We start from the raw sequence: 13,236 nt of genomic DNA, 5'->3' as shown, positions 1-13,236 counted from the left end.
ATAGTTGTTGATGATTACTATACCTTTCTAATCCCTGGCTCTCTTTCTCTCTTTCTCCCTCCCGCTCTGTTCCTGTGCTACTGCGAGTGTAACTACCGCCCCTCCCCCCTCTTCCCAGCACAAAGCACAAGGCTCACGAGTGACGTGGAAAAAGTGCAAGAGAGAGGGTGAGAGAAAGAAAGAAAAACAAAACAAAACCCACGGCTCACGATAAGGAGCTGGCTTGCGTCGTTCACCTCAAAGATCCGGCTCTAAGAGCCTTTACTTTCGCGACCAACACATCACTAGGAAACAGGAACAAACAGAACAAAGACAAACATTACACCTCCAAGTAAGACGAGTCCTCACAACCACAGAGCTGATCTTATCATGACGGTCACTCCTGTTTTTAATGTGAAAACAGCTCACTCACAGCTGAGGTGTCAAACTGTCCTTCACAGGACTTCTGCTCTTCTTCAGTTTTAATAAATTCATTGTTTGCACATTTTTATCTCTTCAACTCTGAGACCACAGAGAAAAACAGGAACAAGATTTCTTGCTCTGTCTTAAACTGAAAGGAAGAAAATAGCAAAAACAACCTGCAGCTGTTACCTCATTTACAGTGGCTTGCAAAAGTATTTGGCCCCCTTGAACTTTTCCACATTTTGTCACATTACAGCCACAAACATGAATCAGTTTTATTGGAATTCCACGTGAAAGATCAACACAAAGTGGTGTACACGTGAGAAGTGGAACGGAAATTTTGATTCCAAACATTTTTTACAAATAAATAACTGAAAAGTGGGGTGTGCGTAATTATTCAGCCCCCTGAGTCAATACTTTGTAGAACCACCTTTTGCTGCAGTTACAGCTGCCAGTCTTTTAGAGTTTGTCTCTACCAGCTTTGCACATCTACGGACTGAAATCTCTAGGAACAACAAGTAGGCCTGCAGAGCAAGAGCGAAGTGCTCTAATAGGGTGATATGGTACTACAAGGTCATTAAGATAAGATGGGGCCTGAAAACTGAAGCCTCTTGGCGTGTCCCAATTCAGGGTCTGCATCCTTGGAGGAGGAGGCGGCCTTCGCGTTATGTGGGCCGTGTCATCGAAGGCCAAGAAGGCCGGAAGTAGGAGGCTTGTGAAATTCAGATTCAGACAAGTTTACTTATCCCTGAGGGGCAATTGAGATTGGCCTTGCCTGTGTGTACGGTCGGTACATACAAAACACAAACATCACATTGGGGAGACAGGTCAGGCTGGGTAGCTGGCCGGTCAGCCGCACGAGCAGCAACCTGGAACAGTGGAAAATAACATACACAACATCAGGAGAGACAAGGAGAAAAAGAACTCCCCCCAGACTGAGCTCCAACAGGGAGATCAGTTTGGGACCAGAAAAACTGATCAGTGGTCTTTCATCAGTGGTTTTCGTCAGCGATTGTAGATCAATGGTCATGGTAATTTGCATAATTATGATTAAGGAACTGACCTCACAGCCCATTGTTCCTTCAGTGGGCTGGTTTCAGTCATTATGCAAATGTACTGTTTATAAGGTTTGGGGAAACCTGCAGTCAGCTGAGACTGAAGAAGTCACTTGGATGAGTGACGAAACGTTTCTCCCACAAAACGCTACGTCCAGATGAACAGAATCAACTTTTGGAGTAATTAGATAAGTATTTTAAATACAATATTGACTAAGTAATTAGTAATTAATTACTTTTTTAAAGTAACTTACCCAACACTGGTCGTGGGTCTGCTTTTGGGCCTCCTCCTGGTGGGATCTTATTCAGATCTCGCTCTTTCCGTCACTACCCACAGCTGGTGAACACGGGTGAGGGTGGAGAAGTGGGGTGACGTAGATCGAGAGCCCTGCTTTTACACTCAGCTGTCCAATCTGTTTGTCAATCTCCTATCACTCGTGAACAAGACCCCAAGATACTTCAACTCCTCCACTTGTGGCAAGGACTCATCCCCAACCCGGAGTGGGCACTCCATTCTTTTTCTGAAGAGAATGGACCGATCTGAGGACCATGGCTGCAGATTTGGAGGCGCAGATTCTCATTCCCACCGCTTCACACTCGGCTGTGAACCATTCCAGTGTGAGCTGGAGGCCACCTCCTCCTGACCTCCTGTCTGGTTGGACAAACTCCCTCAATGCACTCAATGCACCCTTGAGTGTCACAATACGGCTGTGTGCAGGCAAGAGTAGGACCCAAACGCAAACTCACAGAGGCAAAAGGTAAACTCAAAAAAACACAGCTTTATTGCTGGCGTGGAGTGAGACACAAAAACAATACAAAACTAAACTGGGAAAACTAAAGCACAAAGAGCCACAGGGAAAAAGTCACACCGCTATGAGGGAGGACGCAACACTGACAAAGAGAAACATGGGGCTTAAATACACAGAGGGATAACGAGAGGGAATGAGCCACAGGAGGAGGGCACAGCTGGGAATAATTAGGCAGGACGAGACAGGGGAAGCAAAAGTAGAAACATTAACATAGGACACAGACTGTGAAAGTAAAACAGGAAACACACTGACTGAATTCAAGAAATGTAAACTTAACAGACTGGGGAGACAGAACATAGGGACCTGAAACATGGGACAGAAAGGCACAGTAGACACAGCATGAACATAACAACGTCACAGGGGAAGAGTACACAAAATGCAGGAACACAGGACCTCTTTCAAAATAAAATGGGAAGCATAATGAAACACAAACATGACAACATAAGAAACACAGACATGAAAACACATGAAGGACAAGGGAGACTTAACAGGGGTTGGATACACAAGGGGAATCTAATAAACAAATGAACTTAGATAACCTAATGAACAAAATAAACTCAAACTTAAAACACTGGATCAAAAGACCCAGGATCATGACACTTCAGTATCCTCAAGAGGTTGAAGAGCTGGTCCAGTGTTCCATGTATAACGGACGGACTGTCCTTTCCAGCACCCTGGCATAGACCTTCCCAGGGAGGCTGAGTAGTGTGATCCCCCTATAGTTGGAAGACATCCTCCGGTCCCCCTTCTTAAAGATGGGAACCAATCCAGAGGTACCACCCCAAACACAACCAAAACATCCCTAAAACATCCAGAGTCTTCAGGAACTCAGGCCGAACCCAGGGGCTCTGCCACAAACGAGTAGTTTAACTGCCTCAGTGACTTGACTCACTGGACATTGGGGGTCTTCCCCCTCGTCACCAGGCTCTGCTTCCTCCACGAAAGACGTGTCAGTAGGACTATGGAGGTCCTCGAAGTATTCCTTCCACTGCCTGACAATGTCCTCAGTCGAAGTCAGCAGCACTCCACCCGCACTATTAATAAGCACTGTGCCTTTTAAATAAATGCATTCAAATTATACATAGAACATTAATGATAATAATACAAACTAATAATGTCTTGCAGCTCGGCCCACTGTCAAACTTCACTCCACGACGCCTCTCTCCAGTCACCATCCTGCCATGTTGGTCTGCAGTGTCTATGACTTCTTTCCCTGTACTGCCTCTGCTATGGTTGGGCAGTCAGCTAAACTCCTTCCCCACATCAAGACTCTGACGACACGAATCCCGGTTCACAGGTTTATTGACACAGGGAAAGGTGAAACTGTAACAAACAGTACAAGGCATAATCACTGTACTTATTCACCATGTACATATATAACGATGAAAGTATATTAACCCAGTTTTTTAATATGTCAACATGCAATGCTCATATGAATTACTTCCTTTTTTAACTCAAATACAAACATCAAATTATGATTTTAACAAGTCTTGCTATAATGAATGCCTCCAATTTGTTTGTCGTTCCCCTTTAACTAGCTCTATAAGCGATTACTAGCATAAACTGCATAAGACTGGTTTTACCATTAAACTTACAGAAAAATGAACTTACTTGAAAGAAAGTGGTCTATACATGCACATAAAATACAAAACAAGTTCGTACATACCCACAATGCTACCAAAGGCATAGGATGTATGTGGATGCCACAGGATTTATCTGGCTAAGGCCACCATGCTGCACATGCCTTCTCCTTAATTCACAGACTTACTTCCTGTTTACTGACGACATCATGTCCTACTACTGACTACAGGTTTTAAGGTGGCACCAGAGAGTTACAATTGCATATTTAAACATTTACCAAATCCAAGAAAACAGTCTACCTTAAAATAACTTTCGCTATCAGAACATTCCCAGTAAGATCAAAGTGAGCTGGCACAGAGACGGACAGGAAGTCACCTCTGATGTCACTTCCACTGAGGAGATGGAGGATGGTGATTGGTACTACCAGACCCACTGCTACCTGGAGTACACACCCAGGTGAGCATCATAATAATAATAGTGCTAAAGTTTAAACATTTAAAGTCCAGATCTGAGAGTCAATAAAGTTTGTGTTGAAGGTCTGGAGAGAAGATCTCCTGTGTGGTGGAGCATGCCAGCCTGGAGAAACCTCTGATCACTAACTGGGGTAAATACCTGTCTGCTTGCATCTACACACCTGTACATACCTGTCTGTCTGTCCACCTGTCTGACTCTCACCTGTGTGACTCAGATCCCTCCTCATCCTCATTCATGCCTAAGATAGAGAGGTACAAGCTTGCCATCGGCGCCTCAGGACTGCTCCTCTGTCTGATCTTGTCTCTGGCTGGGTTCATCTACTACAGACAGAGAGCTCGAGGTCAGAGAACCACTCTCACTCACAGACCAGTTCATTCCAGAAACCAGTTCACACCAGAAACCAGTTCACACCAGACTGCAACCGTTCAGAGATGTCAAAATCTCAAACCACATACGATGGGTCTAAAACTGGTTTGGATCTGGTTTACATCAGTATTTTTTTATATATTGATGTTTTAAAATGTACACTTTTGGGCAGGTTAAGGCCAGTTTCACAAATTTCTAGAACAAAGCTATACATTTTCAGACAAGTGTAAGTTTCTGGCTGCATTCAAACGCAGGTTTTCTACTGGTTTCAGAGAACTCTTGGTCCTTGTCCAATCCCTACAACATGAAACTTTTCTGAATCATCAGTATTGCTCAGTTTAAAATCAGCTTCCATGAAGTGCTTTCAGAGTTTGTTGGTGACTGTGTCCTCATCTCTTCTACTTTCTCCAGGTCGTATCCTGGTTCCCACAATCCTGTTCCTGGTCCTGGTTTTGTCCGATGTTTTAAAGTCAGCTGCTTCCTGTGTTTAGCAGACTGATGACGATGTAGCCAATATGTCAGCTCACCAAAGAATAACTGAAACAATATCTGTGCCAAAAGAAGAAAATGTATTTAGGGTCTGACTGCAGTTTACCATCTGTGCTTAATATCTTATAGAGCAGCGGTCCCCCAACCCCGAGTCTTTTGGTACCGGGCCATGAGAGTTGAGGTTCGGGTGTAAACTGTATGGTTTTCAGGGTTTTTAGCGGTTTTTAATGTTATTTTGTTTTTATCGTTAACTTGGTTTTCGTGGGTCTTTAAACGCGTGTTATGAATAAATCTTCTTTTTTCGGTAGTATCTCTCTTTCGGTACTAACTTTCTTTTGTGGTATTTATTTGCGACACCTTAAAGGCCGGTCCGTGAAAACATTGTCAGGCATAAACCGGTCCGTGGCGCAAAAAAGGTTGAGGACAGCTGCCATAGAGAATTCTGGATTGGAGCATGTCATCCTTCAGGACTCACATCCGCTTTACAGTTTAGTTTTTGACCATGGGCCCGCTGACACAAGCGCTCTTTAAATACTGTGACTCCGTCATTGTTTGTGCTAGTGAGAGCATGTGAATGGTTTTGAAAAGATGTTTATGGGATATTTGTTGTATTACAGTAGCACAAAGCGTTCACAGGCTACTGCTGTCTGAACACAGAAAAGTCAACTCTGCTTAGGTTTTACCTTCAGTGTTTTGCAATGCCGTAGCTCCTCAACCAACTGGGCTAGAGAGACATTTCAAAGACGAGCTTTACGAAACTTTACTGTGAATCACTAGAAAACACGAGCAACCGCAGTCCAATCACAGATAAGAAATGACGATTGATGATGATGATGTACGGAGCAGAGAGGCAGGAATGGAGAAGTGGCAACGCCCAAAAAACCCCCAGGAGATTTAAAAAACTCCAGTGTGGCCCAGGCTGAAAAACCTTTTTATACATATTTTAAGCTGATGTTGTGTTACATTTTGTTCATGTTGAATATCAGTTTCCACTAAAGCATAAAGCTGAAAAAACTGTCTGTTTTGTTTCTTTCCAAATGTCTGTATATAGTCTGGCCAGCAAAATACTAAAAATGAAAAGAGCTACAGTGGCTTGCAAAAGTATTCTGCCCCCTTGAACTTTTCCACATTTTGTAACATTACAGCCACAAACATGAATCAATTTTATTGGAATTCCACGTGAAAGACCAACACAAAGTGGTGTACACGTGAGAAGTGGAACGAAAATCATAGATGACACCAAACATGTTTTACAAATAAATAACTGAAAAGTGTGGGGTGTGTAATTATTCAGCTTGAACATGTGACTGCTGCATCAGTGCTCACAAAAGTCTTTGACAGGTTTTTAAGATCATGTCAGCATCAGAGCGATCCAGCGATATTCATCAGTAAAGGCAGCGTTATGATTATATTCTCAAAAATCAACAGACTCATATTTATGTTTCTGTCCATGTGCACCTCTGCTGTCATATTTGGATATTAGAAACTTCCTCTTTCTGCTTGTTGGACAGTCCAGTGTTTCTTCTTTCCATAGCAAAATGTAAATGAGTCTGTATATAACTCATATTAACAGTGTGTCTTTGAGTCAGTGGTAAAAACTATTTGATCATATTCAAATACTGAGTACAGAGTGTGCAGTGTGTGATAAACTAGATATCTGTGTTTAACATAAAGCGCTGTGTGTCCATCAAACAGTGAAGAGCTGCTGGATTCATTGTTTCCTCCAAATGAAAGAAAAGTCACTTTCATGTGACAGAGCGACGATGCAGTGGAGTCTGTTTCTGCTTCTTCTGATGGGTGAGTGATCATTTTACCAGGGCTCCTGATTGTTTCCACCTAAAATCCTTTAGTTTGATCAGGACTCTTTAAACAAATGAACTCTGACTGAGAAAAATTAAGGATTCACCTGTAAACTGGACAGTTTGATGGGAACATGAGTTTCCTGCTTGTATCAGCAGATATTCAACAGTATTTCTTCTGTTTCAGGTCAGTGTGTCTTCATCACATGTCAGCTGTATGAGTACCACTTTATTAAAGAAGAGATGAGCTGGGATGAAGCACGGGCATACTGCAGAGAGAACTACACAGACCTGGCCAAAGTGTTTGACCTGACAGACATGAGAAGACTTCAAGACTCTGCACAGAGTCAAACAGAAGCCTGGATTGGACTGTACAACATCACAGGAGGAGACAACAGGAGGTGGCACTGGTCTCTGCCGGGGGGAGGAATACACTGAAAATAAGACCTGCTGGGGAGCTGGAGAGCCAAATGATCAACCCTATCCCGAGAACTGTGTGAGGACAAGCATGGCGTGGATAGATTTCCCCTGTACTTACACATTGCAGTTCATCTGCTATAACGGTGAGAATATGTGGACGGTAATGTAATAATACAATATTTAATAATGATATAATTTAGTTTATAATCTGTGTTCCTGAAAGAGACATTTTTAAAAATGAGAGAAATTAGTTGATAAAGATGTTTTTGTGTTTTTCTGTTGACTCGACAGAAACAATGAAAGACAATAAAACCTTTCATTTGATTGAGACGTCTGTGACCTGGACTCAGGCTCAGAGCTACTGCAGACAGCATCACACCGACCTGGCCAGTGGACTCGATCAGATATACAGTGAAGAGTTTAAGAAGCTGCAGAACTCTAAAGCCTCGTGTATCGGCCTGTTCAGAGACAGCTGGAGGTGGTCAGATGGGAGTAACTTCTCTTCCAGATACTGGGACATGGACTCATTTAATGATGGACTAAACAACAGGAAATGTGCTACGACTCTGTTAGAGAGATCAGGAAGATGGAGCTCTGCTGGATGTGACCAAAGAAAGCCTTTCTTCTGCTATGATGGTGAGTTTACACAGATTTATCTCAGCTGTTTATCCAATAGATGAACGGCTGGAATCACTGAGAGGATTTAGGTCAGTATGTTTCTTCAGCCACTTATTTCTGCATGTATGTTGAACTTCTGTCAGAGGTGAAGATGTTTAGCTGATGGTTGGAACCAATGTTTCCTCTAATTTTTCATGTGTCTGAGCAAACACACAAACTCCCTGAGCGATCCCTTGGACCACTGTGAGCGACATCAGACGTGTGCACTGTGGTCACGCGAGCATCTAATCCATCCAAGTTACATGGTTTATTAAAATAATCAAATTACAGCATTTACATTTATGTTACACTACTTTTAAACTGCTTTAGCCCACTTACAATAAAAATGTAAAAAAAATCTAGTCATTGACCTGTGTAGTATGTTAACACTATTGGAAGTAAAAATAACTTGAACTCCAATTTTGAAAACACAAATAAAGCTCTGACTTGTATTATGAGTCTGAGTCTGTGGTCTGGGAGAGAGTCCTGTAACTCTCTGTCTGCAAAATACAGTATATAATGACCAATGTTGGGCAATTAATTATATAGTTACTTCTTCAAGAAAGTAACTCAGTTTGGCAAACAAAGTTTTTTGCATCTATTTTTTTTAAATGCAGCCAAGGCGTTTTTAAATAAACATTTCAAACTATTTACAGAACAATCAGCTGTTCTGCATCAAATCTGATGCCACACAAATTATTTGTGCCACTCCAAAAAACAATTTCTGTCCACCAATGTTCCCTCTAATGTTTCATGTGTCTGAACACACAAACTCCCTGAGCGATCCCTTGGACCACTATGAGCGACATCAGACGTGTGCACTGTGGTCACACCGGCATCTAATATGCCAAGTTACATGGTTTATTAAAATAATCAAATTACAGCATTTACATTTATGTTAGACTACTTTTAATTAACTGCTTTAGCCCACTGACAATGAAGACTTAAAAAAAAAATATTGTTCATGACCTGTGTAGTATGTTAACACTATTGGAAGAAAAAATAACTTGAACTCCAATTTTGAAAACACAACTTTCTTTCTTTTTTCTTTTCTTTCTTTCTTTCTTTCTTTCTTTCTTTCTTTCTTTTTTTTTGTTAAATAAAGCTCTGACTTGTATTATGAGTCTGTGGTCTGGGAGAGAGTCCTGTAACTCTGTCTGCAAAATAAAGTATATAATGACCAATGTTGGGCAATTAATTATATAGTTACTTATAAAGTAACTCAGTTTGGCAAACAACAAAGTCTTTTGCAGCTATTTTTTTAAATGCAGCCAAGGCATTTTTTAAATAAACATTTCAAACTATTTACACAACAATCAGCTGTTCTGCATCAAATCTGATGCCTCATTGTTCTGACACACACAACAAAAACTACACTACACACTAACTACACAAGATTTGCGCTAAACGTCGCAAATCTCTCACATCTCAAAGCACCGCTGTCACTCCTAAAACTTCCCCCCGTTTCTTAACAACTAGATGCCGCGTTGCCATATCATTTTTTGATTGGTCGACATGGTACTTTTTTGGACGAATAGGAAAGGCAGAGGGGGGTGGGGTTTGTTTTTGCTCACAGGCTTTCGAGCCTTTTTCCTTATAAAACGCCGTTTTTACCGTTTCTTCCCGCAGTAAATATAAACAACGATAGTATTCAGGAAGAAAACCAAACATTGCATAATTTCATCATAACTCTGGTTTTACGTGGCCTATCAACACAATTTAAAAACTGCTATAAAGTCCACACATTTTCCATCAATTGTTCCGTCTGTCCTGCTCACATCTCCAATGGTTGTACACGTTGTCATTAACGCGGCTTCACTCCACATCAGCCACGCCGCTTTGCTAGCTCAAACACCGGTGTCGGCACATAAGGACGCTGTCATAGGGCTTTGGAGTTGACGTCACTGGAGGTGGGCCACGCCCCCTTTCCGCCATGACAGCTGGCTTGGTTGGCTGCGTATATACGCATTATTGGCTGAACTACGGGATAAGGTGGCATCGTTCTAATCCCATATGGGAGCAGCACTGACTAACACTGCAAAAACAGAATTGTTAAAGTTTTAATTTTAATTTCAATTCAGGTTAGATTTTTTTTTTGTGCGCAAGGCAGATTTTCTGTGCGCAGAGACCGTGCCAGCAGTGCGCAATTGCGCACATGCGCAGCTTAGAGGGAACATTGCTGTCCACTATGAGATAAAGGAGAACAACAGCCTGATACCTGCAGGCCTGACAACAGGAGATGTATCACTCCTGTAACACCTGTAACATTCAGCAGTCGCCTCATTGTTCTGACACACACAACAAAAATATTGACTACACTACACACTAACTACACACTAACTACACAAGATTTGCGCTAAACATCTCAAATCTCTCACATCTCAAAACACCGCCGTCACTGCTAAAACTTCACCCCGTTTCTTAACAACTAGATGCCACATTGCCATATTATTTTTTGATTGGTCGACATGGTACTTTTTTGGACGAATAGCAAAGAGAGAGGGGGGTGGAGTTTGTTTTTGCTCACAGGCTTTCGAGCCTTTTTCCTTATAAAACACCGTTTTCACCGTTTCTTCTCGCAGTAAATATAAACAACGACAGCATTCAGGAAGAAAACCAAACATTGCAGATATTTTTATCATAACTCTGGTTTTACGTGGCCTATCAACACAATTTAAAAACTGGTATAAAGTCCACACTTTTTCCGTCAATTGTTCCGTCTGTCCTGCTCACATCTCCAATGGTTGTACACGTTGTTATTAACGTGGCTTCACTCCACATCAGCCACGCCGCTTTGCCAGCTAAAACACCGGTGTCGGCACATAAGGACGCTGTCATAGCCTGTCAACCACGTTAATTAGCTGCGTATATACGAATGTGAATCGCATCATTGGCTGGACTATGGGATAAGGTGGCATCGTTCTAATCCCATATAGGAGCAGCCAGTCACTCACTGACTAACACTGCAAAACAGAATTGTTAAAGTTTTCATTTTAATTTCAATTCAGGTTAGATTTTTTTTGTGCACAACACAGATTTTCTGTGCGCAGAGGCCATGCCAGCAGTGCGCAATTGCACACGTGCGCAGCTTAGAGGGAACATTGGTTGGAACAGAGATTTCTCTGTAGAGCAACTGATTCGTCTGAATAATAACTGAAATGTTTTCTTTTGTTCTTCCAGTGAAACTGGACCAAACATCCAGAGACTTGAAGTCTAGATTTAACTGAGTTCATGTTTTCTGTGATTTTATGGCAGATAAATTGATCCTGATCAGGGAAAACAAAACCTGGGAGGAAGCCTTGAATTACTGCAGACAGAAACACCATGACCTGGTTTCAATCAGCAACCCTGCGGAGCAGCGATGGGTCCACGAAAGAGCCAGAAACGCCTCGACTCCTTTCGTGTGGCTGGGACTGCGCTACTCCTGCGCTGCACGTTTGTGGCTTTGGGTCACTGATTATGTAGTGTGCTATGAGAGGTGGGCTTCAGGGGGAAAGACTGAAGACTGTGACATGTCTGCAGCCATGACCACAGGAGGGCAGCACGAGTGGGTCAGTCAGAGGAAAAATGAGACAATTAATTTTATTTGTATAAAACACTGAGGTTTAAACCTAAAGTCACTTCTTAGCTGCACATGTAGATTTTCTGGGGTGAACTCTGTGTTTCTGCTCAGTGTTTACAGTCTCTGGGTTTGAAATGGGAGAAAAATGACCAACAGATTATTACCTGCAGGTTAGATATGTGCAGAGAGCAGTCTGTGTTTCATTTCCTCTCCTTTACCAGAGTCAGGAACATCTTGGTTTCTTCCTTCATTGTTGCTGGATTGGTTCATTATTAAACTGTAGCAGGATATTTGTTTTGATTGAGTTCAGATATGGTGATGGTTTGAATGTTTCTTCTTCATGTGCTGTAAATCTTTGTATCACATCATTGTATCTTCAGCTTGAATTACAAAGCCTGTCACTAAAAGCAGGTAAAACCATGTTTGTGTCATGACTCCATATGAGCTCTATAATCTGATCATGTTTGTTCATGAAGACAAATAAACCTTCATTTAACCCTTTAAGACCTACCATAGAACCAAGTCCGCCAGAGCTTATATTATATTTTTACATGCTGTAGTGCCATTTTTGGGAGCATTTCAAGTTGCTATACATCAATACAACCATTATAGCCCAAATTTTAATAATATGTATGGATTTAGTGCATAGTAATTACATAAATTGCAAAAAGTGCAATAAACTACAAAGAAAATTGAAAATCGTTTTAGTTTTTTTAACATATATTTCTAGTTAGAGAAATTTAACAAGCTTATCCCTCAAAACTGTAAATACAAAAAAGTTGCACAAAATAGTTTCCCACCACAGTATCATATATCATAGTTTCATTTTTGAAATACACCAAGTTTTATATACTGCAGGAAAACCAAAAATAGATATTATAGTGCAAATTTGCAAAAAAGCAGCATCTGCATCAAAATAAACTATTTCCAGCATTGCAATTTGAGTTCTAAGCATCCCAGAAATGACACAGAAAGTCATAAAGTCAAAGATAACTTTTAAAAACACCAGTACAGGCTCATGAGGCCCTGATGGTAAAAGACGGGATTTAAAAGTCGTTGCGTAAAACGGACCGGTTTTAAAGGGTTAATGCTGAACTTAAAAGGGTAACAAAACTAGGAATATAAAATAAGCTTACGCACATAGAACACACAGCAAGACGAGGGCAGATGGCAACATCGACACAGAGAAACACAGGGCTTAAATACACAGAGGAGCAATCAGGGAACGAGTAACAGCAGGGAAACACAGCTGGGGCAGATCAGGCCTAACAAAACAGAGGAAGCAAAACCAGATACATTAACATAAGACATGGACCTTCAAAATAAAACAGGAAACAGACTGAACTTATAGACACAGACTCACAAGCAGGCACTGTAACAGAGACGTGGGAACAGGGCAGACACACACTGACTGGACACAGAATAGAGGGAGAAACCCAAACCTGAGAACTACATAATCAAACATCAAGAAGAACTGGGGAAAAATTAGAAATGCAAAACAGAAACCAAAACCTTCACAAAAACAAACTAAGATAAGAACACCAATAAAAAGGTACAAAACTGAAACCACTGGATCAACGACCCAGGTACCCTAACATGAGGACAATGTCTGCTCCAGCAGA

General features: G+C 41.5%; 3 protein-coding genes across 3 annotated transcripts in view; all 3 read left to right on the top strand.

The window, feature by feature from the left end:
- The window catches only part of LOC109201617 (CST complex subunit CTC1), a 172,798-nt gene that overhangs the window by 48,644 nt on the left and 110,918 nt on the right, over positions 1-13,236 (top strand). The gene's annotated exons all lie outside the window — the stretch shown is intronic.
- Positions 3,022-5,384, top strand: LOC100710202 (class II histocompatibility antigen, B-L beta chain-like). The gene is made up of 5 exons (XM_025905290.1): positions 3,022-3,039; positions 4,170-4,303; positions 4,384-4,451; positions 4,536-4,661; positions 5,099-5,384. Exons 1-5 carry the CDS (start codon positions 3,022-3,024, stop codon positions 5,176-5,178), a joined length of 426 nt encoding a protein of 141 aa, XP_025761075.1. The 3' UTR covers positions 5,179-5,384.
- On the top strand, positions 6,448-11,279 carry LOC109201614 (putative C-type lectin domain family 20 member A). The gene is made up of 4 exons (XM_025905289.1): positions 6,448-6,973; positions 7,163-7,538; positions 7,687-8,031; positions 11,233-11,279. The coding sequence occupies exons 2-4, from the start codon at positions 7,484-7,486 to the stop codon at positions 11,277-11,279; spliced, it is 447 nt and encodes a 148-aa protein (XP_025761074.1). The 5' UTR covers positions 6,448-6,973; positions 7,163-7,483.

Source organism: Oreochromis niloticus, linkage group LG3 (assembly GCF_001858045.2).
Source record: "Oreochromis niloticus isolate F11D_XX linkage group LG3, O_niloticus_UMD_NMBU, whole genome shotgun sequence".
NCBI classification, from domain to species: domain Eukaryota; kingdom Metazoa; phylum Chordata; class Actinopteri; order Cichliformes; family Cichlidae; genus Oreochromis; species Oreochromis niloticus.
The sequence above is the reverse complement of the archived record's forward strand: the minus strand, read 5'-3'. Positions and strand labels throughout refer to the sequence as shown.

Bases quoted from the DNA above. Each gene is read 5' to 3' on its own strand.
- LOC100710202 (XM_025905290.1), top strand. The intron at 4,304-4,383 runs GTGAGCATCATA...TTTGTGTTGAAG, and splicing joins TACCTGGAGTACACACCCAG to GTCTGGAGAGAAGATCTCCT. The intron at 4,662-5,098 runs GTCAGAGAACCA...TACTTTCTCCAG, and splicing joins CTACAGACAGAGAGCTCGAG to GTCGTATCCTGGTTCCCACA.
- LOC109201614 (XM_025905289.1), top strand. From the start codon at position 7,484: ATGGCGTGGATAGATTTCCCCTGTACTTACACATTGCAGTTCATCTGC. The intron at 7,539-7,686 runs GTGAGAATATGT...TTGACTCGACAG, and splicing joins GCAGTTCATCTGCTATAACG to AAACAATGAAAGACAATAAA. The intron at 8,032-11,232 runs GTGAGTTTACAC...TTGTTCTTCCAG, and splicing joins GCCTTTCTTCTGCTATGATG to TGAAACTGGACCAAACATCC.